This window comes from Athene noctua, chromosome 11, assembly GCF_965140245.1.
Source record: "Athene noctua chromosome 11, bAthNoc1.hap1.1, whole genome shotgun sequence".
Taxonomy (NCBI): domain Eukaryota; kingdom Metazoa; phylum Chordata; class Aves; order Strigiformes; family Strigidae; genus Athene; species Athene noctua.
Window position 1 is genome coordinate 22,549,382 of NC_134047.1, and position 25,679 is coordinate 22,575,060.

The 25,679-nt window shown below is 36.7% G+C and overlaps 1 protein-coding gene across 2 annotated transcripts in view; it reads right to left on the reverse strand.

Annotated features, from left to right (window-relative positions):
• The window catches only part of LOC141964462 (connector enhancer of kinase suppressor of ras 2-like), a 205,228-nt gene that overhangs the window by 76,388 nt on the left and 103,161 nt on the right, over positions 1-25,679 (reverse strand). For both annotated transcript variants that reach the window (XM_074914871.1, XM_074914870.1), the window contains 4 exons: positions 24,303-24,344; positions 19,769-19,888; positions 8,023-8,082; positions 3,092-3,160 (listed from right to left, as the gene is read on the reverse strand). In XM_074914871.1, the coding sequence (XP_074770972.1) occupies positions 3,092-3,160; positions 8,023-8,082; positions 19,769-19,888; positions 24,303-24,344 (291 nt within the window). The remainder of the gene's footprint in view (positions 1-3,091; positions 3,161-8,022; positions 8,083-19,768; positions 19,889-24,302; positions 24,345-25,679) is intronic.

Here is a 25,679-nt window from a genome sequence, read left to right on the forward strand (position 1 = left end):
TGCCCCCCCAGACATTCATTTCTAATGGGTTACACCTCATTTTATGAGCTGGTCTTGCTCGTATTAAAATATTGACTACATGGAAATTTAATGAGCTGTTGCCTTTGAGTTATTCTAGTCCACTAATGGAAGTAATGGTAATGATATTGATCACCACAACTTGTGATAATTTGGGTGAAAGAGGAACAGAGCTAAGTGTAGTTTGCAGCAAGACATACCAGAAGTGGCTTAGAGGGCACACTTAAAGATCAAAGGGATACTTAAAACATTAAAACTTCCAGTCCATGAGGGGAAGAGAGTTGGACATATACTTCTGAAACAAGTGAACACTCCATATTTCTGTCTGAATTTCCAAAGTCACAGTGAAGACAGAATGAGACTTTCCCAGCCATTTCAAAGGAAGAATAAATATCCAGAGGAAACAGCTTGCCATTTATTGCTTTTCTTAGCTCGCTATGAACTTCAGAATGAATAATTAATAGTGGATTTTTTTTTTTAGAAAAAGGTATTTTATGCCGCTTGACTCAGCTGTTGGTACTGCCCTTAAATGGAAAAGGATTACAAGTATCACAAACCTTGGGCCTGTTGCAATAACACACATGGAAAGAGATGTTATCCAGAAAGCCAATTAGGAATTGAATGAGGGGATTTCACCTATGGGAGTAAAGATTAAATCGGGTCTGTCACTTGAAAAGTATGTTTGATGGAGGAAGCCAGTCTAAAGCACATTTCAACTTGTAACTATAACAACTCATAGAACCTCTCTAATATAGGTAAGAGCTGCATGTTGCATTAATGTTTAAATTGTGAATTAATAAGTTATATTTCTTTTCAAGGGAAAATATTTGCTGTCTAATCATAGGATTTTACTAGTCATATTTTCACGTGTCGTGGTTTGAACCCAGAGGGAAAATGAGCACCAGGCAGCTGCTTGCTCACCCCTTCCCCTCAGGAATGGGGAGGAGAAAATAAAGAAAAATGCTCCAGAATCGAGATGAGGACAGAGAGGGATGACTCACCCGTTATGGTCACGGGCAAAGACAGACTCATTAGGGGAAGAAAAAGAACATTGATTTACCTCAAACACTAACAACACTTAACAGACATCATAAGAGAGTGAGAAGCATTATCACATCTTAAAAACACCTCCCCCCACTTCTGCCTTATTCCTGGGCTCAGCTTTGCTCCTGATTTCTCTCCCTCTTCCGCCTCAGCGGTGCAGGGGGCAGGGAATGGGGGTTACAGTTGGTCCACTGCTCCTTCCTCCTGGGGGCAGTGGGGCGGAACTCCTCACATTCTCCCCCTGCTCCAGCGTGGGCTCCCTCCCCCAGGAGACAGTCCTCCACGAACTTCTTCTGCCCTGAGTCCTTCCCACGGGCCGCAGCCCTTCCCACACTGCTCTGTTGTGGGTCCCTCCCTGTGTTGCAATCCTCCCAGTGCCAAACTACCACAGCGGGGGCTTCTTCCCATAAAGTCCCGGCCTTCTTCAGGTGCGGCCCCCTGCTCTGGTGTGGCATCCTCCACAGGCTGCAGGTGTCATCTGCTCCTCCAGTGACCTCCGTGGGCTGCAGGGCACAGCCTGCCCTCTCACCACGGGCTGCAGGGGGTCTCTGTACCAGCACGCCTCCTCCCCTTCCTTCTTCTTTCTTCCTCTGACCTCTGTGTTTGCAGATATCCCTCCTTCACAGCTCCTCCTCACAACCTTCTTAAATACGTTATCACAGAGGTGTGGCCACTGTCTCTAATTGGCTCGACCTGGGTGCAGAGGTGGGTCCAACTTGGAGACAGGGGAGCTTTGAGCAGCTCTCACAGGGACCACTGCTGTAGACCCCTTTCCCACTACCAAAACCCCACCACACACACAAACCCAGCACACCACCTCGCACAAATGACAGATGAAAAGAGATTTCTTAACTTTGCTGCTGCTGTGTTTGGAGACGGGGTTCAGCAAGACAAAGTTAAATGGCTAAATTATAAGCACTTCAGGAAGTTATCATTGTCTGTCGATGCTACTCATGCCTAACAAGTAATAAATACAAGTGTTCTTTTCACCTGCAGTTCCAGCAACACTGCTTCCATTCTTCTGCAACATACAATTTATTTTTTTTAAAAGGGACAGTCCCTATGAGTTAAGATAGTACTGGGACAAAACCTGACTGCCCTTTTTCAGTAATCATCAACATTGGAACTAACATCAGTTATAAGGCAGTAGCTTGTGTCATCAGAAAACAGGAAGAAAAATATAATCATTCAACTTTGAATGAGGCTCTGATAGTCTTTTAGATAGGCACTCTGATAGGCTTTTAGAGCTCAACTGCAAATAATATAATCTAAAAAATAAATTATTAATTCTTCAGTGAAGTCACGTGCGTTTTAAGTCAGGATACAGTTCTATCAACGCTGCAGAAACATATTATTCCCGCATTTCTACATAAAACAAAATGTAGGTTTGTATAAATACAGCCATGAAAGGAATGCAAGGGTAGGCACGTTCAAACGTACACAAATCGTGTACTGCAATACCTTAGGCTCAGCATACACTTCTGCATACACATACTTATGTGATTTTAAAGAGATTAACAGTTTCACTAACTTCATAAAACTGCTCATCTGCTCAAAAATAAATCTGCTTGCAAGAATGCATGAAAGCAAAATCTGACGGATTTCTATCAACACTAGTCATCTATGCTTTTTTCCCCCAACAGGTTCAGAATATATGGCTGTTACAGCACTTCTGTGTTTTAATCTGAATCCCTTATTATACAGAATGCAAAATCATGTTTAAGGGAAAACGTTAAACTAGCTGGCATATCCATAATGAGAAGTCTAAAGACTTCAATGAAATATTCTGGGATCTCCTTATATAACGAGTATGATGTTGCACAGCAGCTGTGCAAAATGCAAATTTGGCTTAATCCTTCTGGGCTGGTTACTGAGTCAACTTGTACCTTTTTTTTTATTAAGCATAAGCAGTGGTTATGATATTTTAAAAGCCATAAATAATAATCTAGTTTGGCAGTTATGTTCTAAGAACCCTTTTTAGCAGCAAGAATAGGCAAAGCCTGCAGAACAGAATTTCCGAAATACTTACCACAGTTTGATGGTTGACCTGGATTACCTCATCACCAGCATGGATTTTCTTACACTGGTCAGCAGGAGACTAAGGACAAGAGATAATAATTAACTATACATAGAGGCTGTGGAGAGGGAAGTGAAGAACAGGAATTAAAACACTGAATGTTGAAGGAGGCAAGAAAGCAGTGCCCAAAGAGATGTTGAAATCAAATAACAATAATTGGTCGTATTTATAAAAACTGTATTTATAAATGTTGTGGTTTGACTCAGCCAGACTCAGTACGGTAAGGAACTACGTTTTTTCTGCTTACAGATGGCAATTCGATGAAGTAATCTAGAAATCACACTTCTATTGCTGGTGAACAGACTTTTTGACTAGTTGAACCATTCTACCTTCTTTACCTCTCTGTGGGGAGTACGAGCAGTCACAGTCTCACTGGGAATACACTGAGTGAATTTACATCACGTAGAAGTAAATCTGTTAGGTCAACAAATACCGAGTTTACTGCATGGTCAGGGACAGGGCTGGACCGACCATGCGTGTAACAGAAAAGCAAGTCTCTCAGTCCTTTATATAGCAGCTTTACTGCTTAAGTGTGCTGAAGATACTCTGCAAATACACTACAGCTCCTGCCCTTCCAAGAGAGGACTAGGTTAACCATTTGAACACAGAAAGTGGCAATTTACCAATGGATAATATTGGTACCAGACTATCTCTTCAGGAAGTTTTTTTTATATATATATATGTATATATACACATACACCCTATTCCATATATACCATTCACATAATTTTGGGATTGCTGAGCTGAAACACTCCTTTATCCTAAATATAGCTTATTCTGATCACATTAAAATGGATTAAAACCCATTGAAAAGCCACTTGAACACGGTCAACTGCTATTTAGCAAACCATTTTTAAATGCTTCATTGAAACCAGAACTTAAATCTGTAAAACAAATTTGTAATGCATGCAGGAGATCAGCAGTCATACTCAGGAGTACAGAATTGAAAATTCAAGGCAATTTACTTGCATTGTGCACTAGCTTACAAGATCGTTCCACTGACGCAGAGTACACCAACTTGAAATTCAAGAGAAAATAACCAGAAAAGAATAAAAGAGCTGATACATCACCTTGAGAAATAACTCTCAGTGGAAGTTGTCTATTAAGGAAGTAGATCAGCCAGGAGACTTGGACAAGGCTGAACGTTTACTCCACTTGTTTGATATGGAGTCAGAGAGCAGAGGACAGATTGTCCCATCTCAAACAATGCAGAAACATTTAAGGCAAAATACTCTTTGAGTAAGAGTTCAAGTTCCTTGACCAAGGAAGCAGACTCTTAAGAAAGGCAGAAAAAGAGCCACTTGCTGCTACAGAGAGTGGTCTAGCTCTAAAACGGTTGGAGAAGTCCCTCAAAGAAAAGGAGTTATGTTATTGAAACTTAGTTCAGTTCCTGGATGCCTTTTGGAGCCAGCTTATAACATAAATTGCCCATGGCACAAGAGCCAGGTGTCAAACGTGAAGGAAGAAAAGATTTATCTGAACTAAAGTTGATGTGTAGAAGCTTATATTCATGACCTCACTGCGTACCTATCAAGACTTCCAGGAAACGGGCAAAAGCTCTTCAGCTGAACAGTCCTCACCAACCTCACCTATTATTTCCACCCCTTTTGTGTATGGAGATTAAAAACATAAGACAAACAAACAAAAGGAACAAAGACAAGAGAAAGCAATACAACAAAACCACCAACTGCCACTGGGAGGAAAAAACCTGCAATTACTTCTGAATAAAATGCCAGAGACGCATCTATGAGGAGGTCAAATCACTCCAACAGTCAGCACCTGCTGACTAATCAATAGATTCTACAGCCTACACAGCTGCTGGAGAGCAGGAGGAGACGTCGTTAATTATTCTATCAGTAAGGAAATCCAAGCCAATAGAGCAAATAGCCAATATTTGACACTGATTCCAAGTGTGTTATAGGGCTATTCCAAGCACAGCTTTTACTGTCAGCCTACTGCTTGCTGTCACTCCCACCCTTGCTCTGCCCAACCTCCCTGCCACAAGTTGTGTTCCAACTCCTCACCTGCTTGTTCTCTCATAAGGGCTTTTGTGTCTCCCATAGTGGGGAGCGCTGCCCTTGAGCTCAACTACCTGGTCACTACAGCCAGCTCACAAATCCAGCCATCCCAGTCCTTCTGCGCTAAAATAAGGTTTTGCCAACGTACTTTATAGGATGATGTGAAGAACTACCTGGCTCAAGTGTCACTTTCCCCTTTTATTGGGAATTTGCAGAACTTTGGCAGCCTGCTCTTCTGCACAGGACTAAGCATGTAAAAGAAAGATATTGCTAGAATTCAATGTGAATACAAACTTGATCACTTTAAACAGTGAACAAAAGGTAAGCAGGAAACTGAAGTCAACACCACCATTCATATTTAACTTCAGTTGACATTAGTTGGAAAAGCAAAGGCCTGGTTCTTTCTCTTTTTAGCTCCTTTCCTGACTGTGACAAGGCTGAGCTAGTTATTATCTTTCAAAATTAAACACCGGCTCTGAGGTCAATTATCCCTTCAAAAGAATTGAAAAATCAATTTGCTGAAATGCCAAAAATTAAAGGTCTTGAAGCTGGTTTATCTGCACGTGTGATTACACTTTTAGCAAAAATAAAAAAGCAACTTTATGGTGGTGTCTTATCAAAAAGTTTTGACATCTAAATCTTAGTCAAAATAAGAATTTTAGCAGCTGGAAATTTAGTAACTCCTGTGAATTTCAATTATACATCTATAAATAATTTCCCTACAAACTGCATTATATTTCTAAAATGAATTAGAATTACAGTAAAAAAGTGGATTAATCATAGCATGAGTAATTCAATCTATGAATAAAATCTGTTGCAACATAATCAAGATGGATAATTCATAAGTTTTAGGGCCAAAATAGATATATAGTTATTTTAAGACTCTTAAATGCTGCCAACAGCGTTAATATAAATAAGCAAACAGATTTTAATTTACATTAGACTTGTCCTCAAAAGTTGTGACACACAAATCATCAGGCTTTCCATGGGTTTACAGTGTCTAACAACTGAGTGACAAAAACTGTATGATGCAATACTACTCAGTACATATAAATTAAGTAGAACAAAATATCACATATGAAGCTCACCCATATGGGCCAGCCTACTACTGATGTATGCCAGCAAGTATTTACATCTTTGGCTGGCTGCACAGTGCTAATTTTACATTCCTTGGGTGTCAGCATTACATAATTTCAATATTAGCTTTATAAAAATCTAAACTTGTAATTTATCCAGCTCTATGCTGTTAAACAGATCCAAGATTGAATGAAAATAGTGTGACTAAAACGCTACATGAAAAACAGAAGGGATGGGTCCTATTATGAAGTCTGTCGTAGTAACTAGATTGCAGCAGTTGAAGTAAATTTATTATTTTCAAATTTATAATTATGAATTGCAAGTCAAGTAACCAGAAGGATATTTAGAAGGTATTTCATTGCTCTTGTCACACTGTTTAGTTTTTCTATGATCAGTCATACTGACTTATGTGCTGCAGCATTTCCATGTGCTTTCAGTTCAGATTTGCCTAACACTTCTGGGACTACAATGAAAATGATAATTAATACATTTTTCTTGGTTTCTTCTGTATTTTTACTAGAGGTGATGGAAAATATGAAAATACAATGGTACTGAACTCCTAATACAATTCTTTCAGGAACAGTTATTTTCATAAAAGAACATTTCATACAGCCTGACACAACAGTCATTTGGATTGTTAACTAAGTTTTTTTAACACTGTCAAACCATCCATCCACTTCTGTGCATGTACCAAAACTTGCAAAACTTGTTTGCTCCTTTCCACAATTTCTCCCTTCTTAGTGATGGTCTTTCAGCAATTACTGCTAGCTTTGAAAACGTTCTGGTTTATCAAAGATTTATTCTATAACCTGGCTGATATAAAATATAATATTTTAAATTATCTTTCTCCATTACCCATGTTTTTTACATCCACCTATACTACTCATATTGTAACTATTTTAACATTTATTATTTTACAACTTGTTTTTTTTAATTGCTTAGACAATACAGAAGCTACTCATTTTCTATGAGTCAATCCGAGGACAGGCATCACCTCCAAAAGTCTAATTTTTTCTAACATTATGTTTAAATTAATTTTGTAATAAGAACAAAATAAAAATCACACAAAAAAATACTGTCCATTCTAAGAAAACAAAGAACTCTTAGCAAGAAAGTATTCATCATTGTATGACACTATTTACTCACTGCATAAAGTAAGCTGACTGCACATATTAGGGACTGCTCAGATAACAACTACGCTTAATAGTAACTGCAATTTTCTGACTACTCTGGTCAATATAAACACTTGAGGCATTTTTTTTCCCCCTATAGTTTCTGCTGTTCTGTTGACAGAAAAATACTTCTTTTTTATATGAACCTGAACTGTCTTATGTTCTGAGAGATTTATCTGAAGTAGAGAGCAAAAATCAAATACAACAGATATCATTACAGAGAATTTAATCTAAAAATTAATTATTAATTATTTTAGACTAATTATGATGCTATTATGTGATAAAAATACACTTAATATAAAGGAAAACACTTTTATGCCAGAGAGAACATATACATGAACACTATTAGAAAGGCGTATTGGAAGAACAATTGAGGACAGATGTTCAAGCACTTAATCTTGTTATATTGTTAGTTATTAGTAAGTTCATCATAGATACTTTTCTATCCCTACTTTCAAGTGTCCTTTTTACAAAGATAATTGATACATGAACAGAAAAGATAAAAGTATTAATAAAAAGTGGCTTGATTTAAAGCAAATTTTCATATTACAAACTGCACTGCAGATATACAGAAAATACATGCATGATAAGAGTAGTTTAGAATAAAGAAGCTTACATTTTCAGTTGTTCCTGTGATTACATGTAGTCCATCATATGTTGATTTGATATACATTCCCTGAAAAAAGAGCAAGAAAGGTAATTAGTATTTGCAGGAAGCAAATAAATGTTTGCACGATTATGTAAATAGTATGTTTATTCCAGTTTAAGGACCATAGTATTTGAACAGACTGGAAGGAACCATGGTTAATTAATATTTGCAAATCTAAGTTAAACAAATATGTATCAAAAGCCCTTATAAACAGCATAGTTTTCTCACTTAGGTTTGGTTGTTTTTTTTTTTTTTTAATTCCAAAAATAGTTTCTGGACCAAATTCAACACTTAACATCAGCATAAAAGCTCATTGCTATTCAGTATTTGAAGTATTTAACATGACCTCTTTGATTACTAGTGACATAAAAGAAGTATCAAAACTGAAACCACAAACAGGAATAGTCTTTAAACTCAAATGCCCCGTCTTCAGAGCGTTACTGATTTAATAAAAATGAAACCATAGCCAAACTCAGCAAATACATGAGCCAGTGCTCATATTGCCAATTTATAGAGAAAAATGAGCTTGGTGAACTAACAGGAGCTTTGTAATTAGTCCAGCAATAATTCTGCTTCAAGGAGGCAATGGACATGACACAGAGAGACAACCTAAGCAGGTCTCTATCTAGCTGTACAGACACACACACAGAGCCTTAAATGTCAGTGAGACACAATGGGTTGTATTCTTGCCTCTCAGGAGTAAGGTCATAGCTTCACATCTCTCCACATAGTATGGTTATCCATCAAATGTTGAAATCTAATTAATCTAATTGGTACATTGTACTGCTGATTCATTATCCTTTCAATAATTCTGCATCACCTTGTGCTGTCAAAATGGAAGTTTAGAGCTCCCAGCAATAAGAAAGAACCTTTCGCTCACAGAAACCTATTTCAAAACAGTAATGAAGATCTTCAGGCTTTTACAAAAAACCACACACACACACAAAGAAGAGGTAAAATTACTATAAAGTTAAGAACATACCATTCTGCAACTACTTAAGTTCAAGGTTATAGAGAAGATGGAGTCAAACTCTTTTTGAAAGTGCACAGTAAGAGGATGAGAAGCAAGGAACACAAGTTGGAACAATTTAAAAAGAAAAAAATTATTTTTTTTTCCAATTTTATCATTAAGATGATAAAACACTGGAACAGGTTGGCAAGGCTGTGGAATCTCTGACCTGGAGATGATCAAAATTTGAGTGGACGAGGCCCTGAGTAACCTAGATGGATTTGCTTGGATTTTTCATCTTGAGAAAATGTGACTTCTACCTTAATAGAAACTAATTCCATCTCAGCAAGCTTTAACTTTATTTAAATCTTAAAAGTAAAGACTGGCTAAAACTGATGAGGATGCTTAACTCCACTGCATAGGAAACTCCATTTCAGATTTTACTCACCACGACTACTTGTTCTCTTAAACGAGACTGCTTTATAAGCTATTTCATTTGTAATTAACATAGATGTCCAAAGTAAATTTTGGAAGCCTTAAAATCACTTTCATAAATGTCATTAGTTGAAAAAAAGAAGGTTCTGCGGAGTCTTCCACTGTTTCTTTCTATACAGTTGGCTTAATTTTACCAGTGGTCACTATTCTACTGTTTCTGTAGTACCTTCAACTGTTACAAACACCTGATGCTCTCTTCACCAACTGAAAGCCATAAACAAGAGCACTAGATATGAAAAACCCCGATGGTTCTTACTGAGACTTTGAGTCTCCCTTAAAAATCTTATATAGATATTTAAATCCATCTCGTTCGTGTTACGCTAGATTTCCACAGTGAACTTATAGCCAGAAGGTTACACAACATTGCTGCATCCATCACAGAAGTCTGTTATTTTAACACATAGTAGACTTCAGTAACACATTTCCATCCACACTTCTAATATCTAATTTAATATCACAGTTCTGGCACCCTAATTGTTTTGACAAGATTCATTCCCCACTTAACAAGCCAATAGACTAAGATTTTTAAGGCCAAACCAGAACATAGTCCTAAACTTTAAACAAAATTTTTTCACATATTTCTTCATAAAGTTCTTAGCTTCTTATTAAGCTATGTGTATTTTTGCAAAAAATCAAATTATGATATTATGTTTTAGCATATGCCATCTGCGAGTCATAAACACTAATCACTATGAATTACCCTACATTTTGCTATCTGCTCTTTCATCTGAGCTATTAAAGTTTAAGAACAAAATATATAAAAATAAATAATTTTAGTGAATGACTCATGATCTTCGAATTATCCTAGAGCTTTCATCCTTGTTTTCCCAAAAATGAGAGCTTGTTTCTTGTTGACCATTACAGTAGCGCTGTACCTCCTTGACATATCTTTGTTACCTGAAAACCGTGAAAGATTATTCTATCTAAAATATATTTAAATTATTATAGATTTTATTTTATATAGTTCAGGACGCAAAGTATTTTATATTTTATCTATCTATCTATCTATCTATCTATCTATCTATCTATCTATATATCTCATATATAAAAGCTCCAGAAATATTTTTCTATGTGGGAGAAAGTTTTGAGTATATTACTGAAAACAAAATTGAACGTATTCTCAAAAGAAACCTCCTGAAAAACACACACTAATTCTGAAAGCAGCTTTATTTAGCCTATATCACCTGTTCTAGAGGCCATATATGTTCTCTGCTTCAAATCACTCTTTCCAAGCCTGTAAACATTCTTCCCTAAAAATACCCTGTCCTTGATACGCTAACTGTCAGCAGTTGCCTATCCTCTTGCAACAGATAATGCAGTGTGTAACACCCTGTTCACTCCACTTCTCAGTTGCTCTCTGTTGTAGGAAGGTTTTTAAAGGACAATTTACCCTTCAACATGAAAAGACGCTGACACTTAGGAAAATATTATTTCTAAAGGACAATCTGTCTCAACCCTACTTTAGTGACTGGTGTGTTTCCTCCCCATCCTCACTTTCTTTTTTCAAATCAGCATTTGTAAAGAGAAAAACTAGAATCTCCAACCACATTTCAAGGCAGTGCTGGCCCAGATTAGCAGAACCCCTGAAAAGTTTAAATTGCTTGGATATATATACACACACACACAGAGTAGTTTACTGATATAAACAAAAGACTTTAAGGGGGTCACTTTCACCAAACTTCTAGTGGAAAATTAAAATAATCTACTCTGTCTTATAAGAAATGTCATAAATAGCAAAACTATTGATTCTGTGAACCCAGAAAAAGCACACGCAAGTATTAACAGTCTGAATGAGGCAAAGACCTGGACCTTGCTCTCAGTTTAATGGGCTATTGGCTACCTTTTTGTTCATCATTGTTTCATTCCATTTCCACTAATATAAGTATTTTTAATGGTTAATAAGCCTAAAAAAAAAAGAAAATAAATTCTGAAAATTTTTCTGTCAGATAACATAAGGTCCAAGTAAATACTACATTGGAAGAACTGAAGCAGCAAGACTTTTTTTCCAAGCCCAGATATGAATAGCCAAGTAGATCCGGTTGTGACCACTGTTAACACTTCTGGAACAGTTTGATGTAGTTATTTAATAGTTATTTGGCTCAAAGTAGTCATATTGATTCAGCATATTCAAGGGAGTAATATTCTTCTGTATTTTTACATAGGCATAATTAACTTGTAAACTGATTTATTAAAAGAGAATCCACATATCCACTATTTTGATCTTATTAACTTCTGTTATAAAACCGGTTGGAATTGAAGATATCTCTTGTGAGCTATTCCCATATAATTTTTTATACAGCTGCTTGCAAACTATTTCATAGATTTCACAGCCATATGAACTGTCAAAGTAAAATAGCAAAAACCTCAGGCTAGGACTAAAGAAGACGACTGTTTTGTCAGTGGGTTTCACGGACAAAAGCACATAAATGAGAGAAATTCTGAATCCTGGAATCCATCCTAGGGTCTGGATGGGAGGCTTTCAGTGGGAAGTGGCTTTTTTTCCTGTTGTCTCCAACCTCCCTCTGTGTCTGGTCCCTCCTCTTCAACACAAATGGTTATCCCTCTCAAACAAGTTTTCTTGCCTATTCAGTCTCCATAACACAAGCCTCTTCCCCTTCCCTGCCCATCAGCTCTAGTCTCTCCTGCTGTGTTCAGTGCCCCAAACCTAACCTTCCCACAAGCTTTTTCTTCCACACATTTAGTCTCAGAATCAGTATTCCGACAGAAGGGATAGAACTCATCTGCTTAAACAGTGATATCCAGAGAATATTCAGTCACTTCAAAGTAACCAAGAAATATGCCTGTGTTTGGCAGATAGCACAGAGAACCTTCTGGAGTGGCAACTGGAAGATAGATGGGCATCTAAAATGGTACCAGACATCTACATCTACACAATTGAGTCCTGCTGTAGAAGTTCCTCCTATCTCTTTCCTTCCAGTTCCAGTTGCTGCCCTCTCCACCCAGCTCTCTTCCTTCCTTTCTTCCTACTCTTGAGGCTCACAAATGTCCAGTTCCTTGTCTAACCACTTCTGGAGTTTTCCTACCATATCCTTCACTAGCACAACCTATTCTGTTCTTTCTACCCAAGTAACTTAGTTCCCCATCTTCCGTCCTATTACCGCTCTATTTTCTGCCCTTACAAGCCGAATTTCACTGGAGTCCTTTTTCAAAATGATTTCTCTCCTGTTTTTTTTTCAAGAATGGGTGTTTATCCAGTCTGGTTTCTTCTTGAATCCCACCAGCGATCTCAGAGCACAGAATAACGACAAATTATATTCCTTATCTCTGGGCAAGAGTTGAGTATCCTCACACACTCTGTGAAGATGGCTCAGACTAGTCAACAGTTAATGAATTAGAAATAAATAGTTTCTCTTTAATAACTGTGATATGTCAGATACGAAACTCCGAAGAATTATACTGATATATGAGAGGTGTTACAGAGCAAGGAAATGTTTCACAAGCTGTTATATCAAGAATCTGACTGTTCCTGCGTAACTCTGCTACTGTCTCCTAATGAGGGAGTGACTTAAAGGTTTTTAATTAAAATCTGACCTTTGAAAACATATGGGAAGGAATCAGCCATTTAAAATCCCCGTTGGAAGAGACTATTCCCCAGAAAACAGTGTTGTAAGTGGAATTGCTTGAAAAATTTCTTGCAGAATCATCTGGTTAATTAACCAGGATATAATGATAGCAGTGTGTTTTTAAGCATTAGCAACTATTCCCAGGTTAATTCGTGGATATTTCAGACAATATTTGAAGATCTCTGAATTTTTAAAATGCATTTCTGGCTCATACTTCCAACAATTCCAACTGTAGGCCATTACTCCTTTTTGGGTAATAATGACCTATTATCAAATGATTCATGTTTTCACACCACTTCTTTGCTGGAATATGACAAAATACTTCTACATGAAAAATTCAGGTATTGAAAACTACAATAAAATGGTCTATGCGTTTCAACAGCACTTCAACAGGGAAAAGAGTGCAGGGTCTACTTGCACAACACAGTGAAGCATCAGCAGCGAAGATGCACGTTTGTAATGCTATAAATTACTGGGCAACTGTTACATGCCCTGATCTTTTGCACCAGATGTAAAATGGTTCTTTAGCCTTGTTTTAAGTAGCAAGTTTGGACAGACACATATCAAAAACTGACATGATAGTGCTTAAAGAAGGTGGATGAAAGAGTTTTTTGTTTAACTTTCATGCCATTAAAAAGTCCTTCTAGTAAATCTTTTTTGGTCTGCCTTGTATGTTGCAGTCCTTTGCCCAAATTTATACTAAACACCTCTACTTTCTTACTTTCTTTCCTGAAATACAACTTCCACTTTTCAAAAGAATTATTTCCAGTATCTTCTAGTATTCCTCTGCATAAGCAAAGTTTGGTTTGTTTTGATGTTTTGGTGTTTTTGAGATCATACCCTCCTTCCAATTTATTCTGAAAATCTAACATGAGTTTGGGGTTTTTTTAAGTCTTCAAGTTAAGTCCTAGTATTTTTACCTTATTTATTGCTATTTTACATTTCCTTTTCAGTAGCTTACTTTTTTTTTTTTTTTTTTTTTTTTTAAATAGGAATCCGAAACAAATTCCCTATTGGCATTCATTTTCTTTGCACAGTAACAGCTTTGTGTATTTATCTGACCCCTCTTACTCAGAGAATTTATTCTTTCTTATGCTCCTTTTACTAAATCCTACCTAAATAGAAACCCATGTAGGCTATGAGAACCTTTATGTCAAGCATGATGAAAGGATGTCAAGTTTCTGTAAGCCTTTAAAAATAATCTGAAATAATTAGATTAATACCCTAACAGTTTTAGGACAGCCATGTGTATTTCCACTAAAAATGCTGCCTTCATAGTCTACTTTTCCTTCTTGGATTCTCTTGCAATTCCTTTCTTGTAAAAATGGAAAAGATTGGCTTCCGTCACCTTAAATTAGAAATTCCACATAAAGAAAAGTACTATTTGAATGGATAGCTGAACATTAGATAGACAAATAATCCTTAATAAAGAAGGGTCTTTGCATCTGACAGCTTGCTTGTATTTTTTTTTTTTTCTCCAGTGATTCACAGCTGGTCTTATAAAAAACTTTATTCCCACAATCTTTGCTTCCCTTAAATTCTTATATGAAGCAGAAAAAGTTCCCTCTGCAGAAAATTAACAAAGGTGTGGATCTAAGTAGTGTGTATCTTAGTGTGACAGATTACACTGTTTCTATCAGCAGTAGGAAGCTCAGACACAAGAGAGAGCAACAAAAAAAAAAAAAAAAAAAAAAGTGAAAGGAAAAGGAATAAAGGTGTTACTGAATTCCAGAAGCGAAACATTTCTCAGGCATCAGAAGATAAAAAAAATCAAACAATAAAAGCCCAACAGCCTGCCTGTTTAAAATCTCCTGCTTAAGAGTAATCATTAATCTCATCAAAGAAGATTAAAGTCGCATGCTACACAGAAATATCCGTACAGCACATCAAGTTCAGAAGATTAAAAAAAAAAAGTTTAGTTCAAAATAATACTGGTTCTAATGCAAAGAAAAAAATCTTTTTTCTTTGTAGGATGAGGAAAAAACCCCAAATCTCAAAAAATGCCTCATGTTCCCATCTTACAGCCAGTCTCTATATCCATCATCTCAACAAAAACACGGGTTTCCTTTAGTCTGCTTTTCTTTATCTGACAGCAGAACGTCTCCAAAGCTGGCTCTTGGCTTAGTCTGAGGTAATTAATACCTATCACCTACCCTCACCCTCAAGGATTTAGCAGCAAGTTTAGGAGCTGCACCTCTTCCCCTGCAAACAATAACACAAACTATATCTCAGGGGCCTATTGCTTATGCTGGGTCCATCAAGCCAAGAAATTCAAAGTGGGTGCTGCTGCACCAGCGTTTTCTAATCACTAAACAGAAATTCTGGGACTCCTAAATGTAGAACCTGGTTTATGGACTTCTAAAACATAGTAAATTCTGGATGAGTAGATTTTTCAAATATCACATTTTTGAGGAAAAACTTGCCTTGTACTGAGCAGTTATGTGCAGTGTCTAAAAACTAAAATCATGATGTAGTGTCATTTACCACAAGTTATTGTAACGTCACAAGGAACTTTACCATGCAATGCAATGGAATGGAAATCTATCTTCATCTAAGCAGAGAAAAAAAGTAATTTCTAAAAAGCATTTGTAAGTATAAAAATGATCCAATTTCCTTTGTTATGCTACAATTGACACTATAAATAACTCAGAGAGTTGAAAAACTAAAAGCCAGGAAGAGAATTTTCTTAAATCATGAAGTTAAAGTTATTTTATTATGTTCTGTTTCACAAAAACTTACGTACACATGTTCTCTTTCTGTCAGAGCTGACAGTGGTTCTTACAGTCTAATACTTTTTTAGTACAGGAGTTTATTTTGAGTTTGTCAAACTGGCAGCTTGGAACAAAGTTTTGCCTTTCAGACATCTTATTCAGGCTGATCATGTAATGCACTTCAGATGTAAATAGTACTACCATACCCAGTACTACAATAATTCAGCAGAAAAAGTGTTTTACAAATTTTAAAGTTACTTTAAGTTGAAATAGAAAATATATGGATAGAAATAGAAATACTTTAAATTGAAATAGAAAATATACTGGTTTAGTGCTTGTCACTGAAAGTTCAGTGACTAAATAGGGAAAAGGAGGAAGCAATCTGACTGGTATGTGTGACCGGTGCAGCTGGGGAAGGAATGGAAAAACCCAGTATGTTTCTGGAGGCCAGCTAATGCCTGCAGAGATCAGGATGCAAACACGATCATCAGAACTTGGAATGGAACCTACAATGTGTGCTTCCCAATGCAAATTCTTTTGTCCAGCAAACTGCCATGAAACTACCAGCAGAGAATGTATTCTGGGGAAGGCATGAGATAAGAATATTTTTTAATAAAGCAGACTGAAAAAGAAATACTTTAGAGAGAAAAAAAAAAAAAAGAAAAAGAATACTATTAAGCTTGTAAAAACACGAACTGAAAGTTTGAAAATGTTAGACCTGAATATACACATTGAAATGACATATAGTCCCTTTGTGAAAATGCTTTATGATCCAGAATTTATTTAAACAATTAAACACACATACACTGCCCTGCAGAGCTCTGACTCCACATAGTAACTGTATGGACTTGGACCTGGAAATTAATTTATGTGTAAGCTTATGCAATGTCTATAGGATTTCTGGCTCATTTGTTGAAGAAATGAGAAGGCATACAATAAAAGCAGTTTTGCAAATGGAGTTCTGAAAATAGAGAAAAGCTCATAATTAAGTCAACAGAGTATCATTCCAGATAACTGAATTCTTATATAATCTGAGTAATTTACAACACATTTTTCACCAATGGCTGTGTTCATTTTCTAGGTGCCAACCCTATATGAAGCTGAAGCTAGAGTTCTCAGTAGCTCCAAAAACATTAGCTACACTTAAACCCAAGAGAGACTGTTTCAAACTTATGCTATAAAAATAATGTTCTGAAAAATTCTGTGCTAAACTTCTCCTGACTAATAGATTTCTGGTGATTTTGATACAAATTGCTCTGTGCATTAGATTCCTATCTATAAAGCTGAAATTACATTATCATTTTCACAAGTGTGTTGTGAGGATGAATTAATTAGCGTCTGTGAAGCACTCAGTAAGGCCATATAAAAAAAACCCCAACAACCTCACAGTGAAATTAGTAACTCAAGAGAACGCAGAGCTTCGCTGAAGTGTGGTAAATAAGACCTCAACCCTTACACTGAATGATAACGATAAAAATGGAACTCTGAATACTTTCCATTCAGTGAATAGTGCTCATTTTTCTCTTGAATGGAGCAGAGATCCTGTGGAAAAGAACTGCTATACAATCATGAGAAAGCCATTTGTAATTCATTACTCTGTTCTATATTTGATTCTGATTAATGTTTTCTTTTCCTTTTCACATGAATTTTCTTTTATTCCCATTTTTAGTCCTTTTTCATATTTTCTTCTAAACAGAACACAGTGTCAGCAAAATTGATTATAAAGGAACTTTCCAACCTAACATGTTATAGCGGTTTCATAATTAGGCACAGAAAACTCAGTCATTCACTGTGATTTCACTTCATCTAAGAAAAAAAAAAGAAAAGAAAAAAAATGGAGGGGCAATTTTGATTGCAGTATTTGTCTTGTGTCCTCTGTCAGCAGTGCCCACTTACTGCAGTTTTGTTGGCTATGAACTTATGGGTACACTGCAGATGGAGAACTATACCATGGTTCTTCGATAAAGTCCAGTTACAGCATTATTACAGCCCCGGCCCTGCCTGCCCAAAGGTCTGTTAGAAAAGAGGGCGGTCTGAAGGACAGTGTGGACCACCTGAGAGGCCACAACAATACAGCCAGCAACTCCCACCTTGGTCACTTATGCCTTACAGATTTAAACTGCACTGTGACACCATGATAAACTGCTTAGACCCAAGCGGTCTAACCCAAGCAGCTCAAACCCAAGAACTCCTGAAATGAACCTGCCTAATATTGCATATTATTAAGTTTTCAGGTCCCTCTAGGACATGACAGTTTTGAAGGAGGCTGTACTCTTTCTGTCCTCTACCAGTCTACACTCCTGTCCTAGATCTAGAGCTATCGCTGAATGGGAAGCGCTAGCAATGCCAAGCCCTGCTTGCTATGCTCCATCACCTCTGAGGAAAATACATCCCATCTACCCGTGTTCACATTCTCTTCAGCACTGAGAGTGAACTTTCTTCTAAGTAGAGCAGCAGAAAGACATGACATTTCTGGATAGAAAGGAAAACTCTACAGAGATCCAGACTGCTAGCATGCAGGATATAGTAGTCTTAACACAAGTCAAAATCACTGATGGATTTACAGCATACCTACTACACAAGCTGTAAATGATACCGACCCACTATTTCCTGGATATTCTCGCACTAAACCAGAAATCAGAACAAGAGGGGAAACTGGGCCACACAGGGAACACGTTTGGCCATTGGGATGCAGCAGCACAGCGAGCAAATTGCATCTGTCTTCAGGATTACATACTGGGCTAAGCATCTGTGATGCCACAGAATTAAAATTAAATGTTTTATGCTGTTGTAATGTTCTTTGTTGACTAAATCAGTCTAAGAATAAAGTAAACTTATGTAGTCATACAAAACCCCCTCATGTTATTAAAATACATCATTCTCAAATTAATATGCATCCTCAAAATAATTATGCGCTTGTAACTTTGACAGGATTTGCATATGATGTTCATTGCTATTCAATGTCAGGACAAAGAGTAAGATATTGAAATAATACGGAACATTTCAACTAGCAGAAATTTAAAATAAATCTGTAAATCACGCTGAATTACAAAGAAACATGCCACAAAAAAAAATCCCATAATCCTGAGAATGCAGCTGAAGACAGTATAAGAGATTGTACAGGGAAAAGCAGCCCGTCTCTTGAGAAGAATGTGCAAGAGCATCCCAGGGCCTGCAGTGCTACCTTACACCCTAGCTTCTATTAGACAGTTCCCAGGCACAACCCCTATCCCATAGCCTACAAACATCAGCATGGTTGTAAAGGAGTACCGAGGGGAGACAGAAATCTTTACCCACCGACCCCTAAAACCTCACAAAAATCCCTCAACCAAAAAGTGTAACAGTACATTAATATTGAAAAGCGGCAGCCAAATAATTATTAAACTATCATCTCTGAAGAAAATTTTCACAGTGTGACCCATGACTAATGCAGAGCAGCCAGGATGTTCAAAAGACACCTAATGAGTCTGCTCACTGAGCAATTTACAAATATAAGGGATTTATTCTGTTTCTTGAATAATACTTCTGAAAGTTTTATTTGAACTGAATCATCAGGGAGGCATATAACTATTTTTATCGAAGACCAAGAAACAATCCTTCCACTAATCATTTTCAAAGCACATTAATGATATTTATTTAATTTTATTTGTATATGTATGCATTTGGGCGTTACTTTGGTACATTCCAGAAACCGCAATACGGCTATCAAAGGACTGTAGCTGCTCATATAGTTAAGAGTTGCACATGAAGGTAAAACAGGTGTTAATTAAAAAAAAAAAATTACTATCCTTTTATTTAGATAAATTTTAATTAAAACCAGTTTCGGAAATCTGATTCAGTTTACCAAAAAAGTAGGACACTGCATGAAAATACATTTTGATTTCTTGATAAATTGATAAAAGAAATCACCCTAAAGAACTGAGGCTTGTATTTTGTATTCTAACAGTTAAACTTGAAACTGCTTTGCTACTTACCAAACCCTCACTGGGCATAATGCTGGTGAGATGAACTACCTCAAGATGTGCTGACTGTGACACCAGAGAATCAGATGAGAGCGAAATGATGTGGTCACAAATCCCAGACAAGGTTTTACACTACAAAGAAAAACAAGTCAATGTAATTCCTCATATTAAACTGAAACTACTAGTGAAGAAGTTCTTATTCTAAGAATTAAGTGAGAATAAACAGATAATTTTACTTTTTAGCACTGCAAAAACTACAGGTATATGAAAGTCAAGAACAAGAAGTTAAAGGAACAGAAAATATCCATAAACGTCAAGAAAATGTACATGCATGTACAGTTCTCATCAAAAGATTTTACTGTGCACTGAGAACATCTGTGTATCTAAACTATTTCTCCACTCCAACTATATGCACTTAAAAAAAATCCCCACCTGATGAACTTCATCTTATCTGTCATTATAATGTATTATTATAAATACAATGGATGTTGAGTAAAATATGTAAAAATAAATGCCTTGTACACCAACTTAAACACCTTATGCCTCAATAAAATGCCATATACACTAATAAACTATTTTGGCTACCAAATAACGACAGCAACCCTACCAACAGAGATAATTAAGTGAAATAAACTCCTTCAGAGGAGGAGCCCCACTGCATAGATGGCAGTGGTGATTAAACCTGTCGATCAAAGGCAAGCAGAAAGTCTATGGATCAGAAGGGAACTGATCAATACTCTCAGGGAATCTTCATGTGTAAAGATTTATTCCCAAATTTGCATATGTTGCTTAAAGTGTTCCTTCAAAAAGACTATGCTTAAAAATATTTGAACCTAATCTGAAAGCATTCGTTTAGATGAATTTCAGAATGGTCTTCCGGTCAAAGTTGTGCTGTAAGCATCGCTTTTCCTTTGGGGACTATACTCCCATTTTCCCTAATTATAGCAAATTTTAGTGAAATCCCTTAGGGGAAGTTTTATTTCAGGCATCTGCCAATGCATGAGGATTTCTAATATCTCATTTGACACTATACATATAAGTTAAACAAAGAAAGTTGTCACAATTAATAAATTGACTGGATTTCTAGATTATATTTCCATTCACTGCACAGTTAGTTACTCATCTGGAAATCCAAGTACAGCCCTGCGGTATTGGACGTGGATGTGGCATTTGTGTTTTGTATCAGGTGCACGATGCAAAGCATCCTGTTCAGGTATGCATGACTGCATCTAAAGGTCTCCATTATCAGAAATATTTCTAGTGGTTTCAGCTTTGGGCCAGAACCCCTAAACAAAACTTTAGGTCCTGTCTTCTCCCACCAGAGATACAGAATCTGGCTTCCTCAGAAAATGTACTTTTGGCTATTCTAAATATGAACTGATGGCTGACCCTGTCCATGAGAAAATGCTTTCATCCAGCTTTTGAATGACTGTCATATCAACATATCGCTATGATTTTGAACTGAGGCCCTCTCTTATGCCTTAACATTTAAGACCATATATACAGACTAGCTGCAGACTAAAGCCCAGAGACACCACTTTCTACTTTCTGATGTCACAGGTGTCACTTACTCATCCTTCTTCAGTAAATAAAGTTTGGAACAAAATTAACAACAACGTTTTCAATCAAGTTTACTCTTGTGAATCTTTAAGATCTCCCCATGATTCACAAAGTTAACTAAAATCTATGTAGGATTTATCATGAGGAAAATATTCTAGATAACTATGTTAGAATAATTAAAAATATCGGTTTGCTGCAGAAGTAGTTCAGCAGATACAAGAGATGTAAATAATGCCAAGGCTGACATAGTATAAATGGGAGCAACTGAGCAGAATTTATGAATAGCAGCACAGGGTCAGGAAGTAATGTCTGATGTGGCACTATCAACATAAGATGATACATTAACATATGCTAAAGTATTTTTGGCATTAAAAAATAGAAAGGACCAAAGTCTTGTGTACTAACTAGTGTTGTGTTCCAAACCCACAGAGAAGCAAAGTGCATACTCTCCAGATGGCGCAATACTACCGCACTTAAGAAAATCTCAAATAAAAATGGATTCTTCAAGAAGTTCAATACCTGCTGCAGAGGAACTCTACATACAGTTTTACAGGCTGTCTAACTCCTAAAACCATTTATTACACTTTTCTCAATGGGCCATGGCAAGAACAGAATCTCTAGGAAACCACTAAGTCTTGAACAAGCCATACAAACATATAAGTTACAAAAAGTATGTTTAGTATGGCAGCCGCTGCTGGGTCTGTACAAGAATGTAAATTAATAATCCGTATATACTTCTAAAAGAACAACTAGCAGGTTGTAACTTTTAATTATCATAGCTATGCTATATTAGTCTGAAGAACTGATGCAGTCCTGATAACCACATTTTGCTGAACAGGTATCGAAACCAAAGAAACCTGACTCTCTGACATGCAGTTTAAGTGATCCTAAAGATCACTCCTTCATAATTTCTTTTTTTCCATAATACCCGAGTTACAGAGTAGACATGGTCTAGTCATACGACTGCTGAGAGAATGGCAACTGTGCGTCTGCAATCACATCTGAGCACATGCTGCCCTCGTGCAGAGCTCTGCCAAACAAACCCACACCTCAGGGAATCCATCCAGTAACCAATGGAGAAAGTCAATCATGGATCATCATTTTATAAACCTGTCTTCACCTGTAAGTATATCTTTCTCAATATCTTTCAGAGATTAAAAAAAATATGCCATGTTCTATTTAAGAGTTATAAATTCCATCTCTTACAAATATAAAATTTTACCTTAGAGCACCACGGTTCTTTTTTTTGAGTATTTAATTTAATTTTTAGAAAGAAAGTGACTAGAAAAGACATGAACAGTTTACAAAGCTTATTCCTGAATTCAGTATACTTGAAGCAATTTTATTAAAAATGTGCTGCTAGAAAGATGATGATTCTTCTCACTTCACCCAGAGTTACAGTGATAAACAGGTTGATCCTCAGAGCCTGTGTGTTCTGGATCTGGTAGTTTCAGGTGATTTTGCTCAGGCTAAGATGAGTTTTACTGCCTCAGGATCTAGGCTCCTTCAGGTTCATCACACTTTTGCTGCTGAGCCTATGGAATACTTAAAAATGGAAACTTTTCTCTCTTCTATTTTTTTAGGCTTCTGTTCAGAATGGGTAGAAAAGTCCAAAGTAACATTCCTGTTAAAGATGTATTTCTAGAAGTCATATGTAGTTAGAACTGTGGGTTGAAAGATGTGTATATATGTATGTGTGTATAAATATATATATATATATATACACACTCCAAATCCCAGAAGATTTCAGGTGCTTTTAGAAGTTCTTTTCAGAATCAGGTTTACAACAGTAAGCTTTTGTAAGCTTTTTTCTAACAGTCACTGCATGCTTTCTGAATTTAACAGCACATTAATGTTTTACGACAAATTTTAATCCCTGCTGGAAGCAGAGGATGTGTAAAGGGTTTTAAAAACAGAAAAGAAAAAAAAAAAAAAAAGGAGTCAGGCACTTTGTTAGAGCTTGTCAAAAGCTTATCTGAACTTGTAAATCCTTTGAGATTTCCCTTTCACCACAGGCTTTAAATCTATCTCAGTGTCAGTACAAGTCTTCAGTGCCAGTACCAGGAAAATATAAAGTATTTGAACTTAAAGGCCAATATCTAATCAATAACTTTGTATAAGATTGTTCCATTTCCCTTTGTCATTAGGTTTTTTGAGTGCTGAAGGCACAAAGAGCTCAGTCTGACAACCAGTGAAGGTAGTAATGCATCAGGTCTGATGGATCCATTGCTGGAGTTCCACGCCAGCAATCCTAGTACGAGTAATACACTAGTAAGAGTACTGTGAAGCTTCTAAAACAGTCTAAGAACAATAATGATTTATTTGTACTTAATGGTAGGTATAACAGAGAGCATTACTGCAGGGAACTGTGTGAAGAGAGTGAGAGGGATTATCTGGCCTAGCCTGCTAAAATAAAACAGGCGTAAGTTAGGGAATATCAGAAGAAAGCTGATTCTTAAACCTTAAATTTGAAAGACTTCCAATGTAGGAAAGAGTAAAAAGGTTTGGTAGGAATGGTTCTTAAGGGAATGACACCATCTTCCATAAGCCTCTGGTGTTCTGAGAAACTGGAAACAAGGCCTTGGGTGAAAAAATATTTTATTAATACTGTTTGGGTAGCATCTCTCCATTTCCCTGTGCTGATACAAAAAAAGATGTTTGGGAGTGTTCATTGTAGAGTACTGGGACAGTCATTAAACTGGCTGTCAGGAAGCACAACTAACATACTAAGTTGGTTTCAGGGGGTCACAAAACATGTAAGCTGATACCTCTCTTGCTGGTCCCAAAAATGACTTTTAACTTTTAAAATATTTTATCTTATTTATCAAAACTTTAACTTTTAGCAACTGATTTAATTCATCACAAGTTGTGACAAATAGTAAGGAACTCTATTTTCTTATAGTAGACTTAAATGATTAAAAAAAATAAAATTAAGTGGATGGAGTAGAATTACAGAATACGAAAGCAGAATACTTAGATTACTTACCACATGAAGAATTTTATTTTCTGTTTCATACACTGTACAATCCTGTGGTAAAATAAAACAACAACAAAAAAATTAACGCACATTATTTTAAATGTCTTAGTAAAAAAGAAAAGAAGGCTTTATGCTGATATCTATCTCTTACAGAGTTATCTGGAAAGACAAATGATCTCTTGAGTTTGGTCATGACCAAAAGGTTACTTTACAGTCTTAGGAAACTTGTCTTCCCTTGTGTCTGGTTAACCTCAGGGATCTATTCTTTCCTTGACAGGATAGATTCATGATACTGAGAAAAAAGTAATTCAATATAATTAATCTGGCATGTCAGAATTTCAATGATGTGCAGAGCAAGAGATATATTGCCTGGCCTTAAATCAGGCAGAAAATTTGTTACCTGTTCTACAGGTTGTGTGGGGTGCAGACGGTTGAGTCAGGCCTACACCTAAGTAGACTGTGTTACTATAAAGCATGGGAAGGAAGAGTAAACATAGAGTATTTTGACAAGTAAAATGCTAAACTTGGTGTGTCTGCACTATCAGTTTAGTTTGCTCCATCTTTTGCTTCAAGGCCCTGATTATCTACACCAGCCACAAGTGACAAGAAACAGCAGTGGTCCCATCTCCTGGGAGAGGTCACGTAACTGCTCTAGCTTTAGACTTTGTAAGGCAAGAGCCAAACCAAAAAAGGATAGGAAAGGATATGGGCTTGCTCATGCTGAGCACTGGTCCAGGGGTACCCAGGGGGTTTCACTGCCTTAAGGCTTCCCAAAGAACCGCTCCATCCCTGCATTCCATTACACAATATTGCTGTTAACCGATTTAAAGTAGGCCTAAAAAACAATATCCCTGATCAACCTCTTTGTTTGCTTAAGACTTGTAACTTCTAGAGCAGTCATTTTCCTATTTTAGCTATCATTTTAAGAATAATAGATCTTATCACTCGATAACTCCATTACTCCTTTAAATTGTGTTTTGATTTAGTGATATTACAGTGGCTAGAATATTACTTTTTCTTCATGAAACTAAGCATACAGATTCCTAAAATAGATGTACTGCCTCTGTCTACTCCCTTTTAACATTTTGAAGGTTTCCTCAGTACAGTCCTCTATAAAAGCAAGACACAGTGATGACAGGACAGTATTTAACACTTTTTTACAGGAGAGGGCCCACGTGCACTGAGGCAGCTCTACCACACTCCACTCCTGCCAGTCAGCACTCCAATCACCACACAGTGTCTCAAGTTATATTTTACTAAAATGCAAAATTAAAAGGAAAATACAGAAAACTCAAGTTTGCCAGACAGAGTGAGATAAGAATACACTTCCCAGAAAACTAGGGCCCCTCTGAGGCCAGGCACAGCCAGGGCGCAGCCGCCACGGCC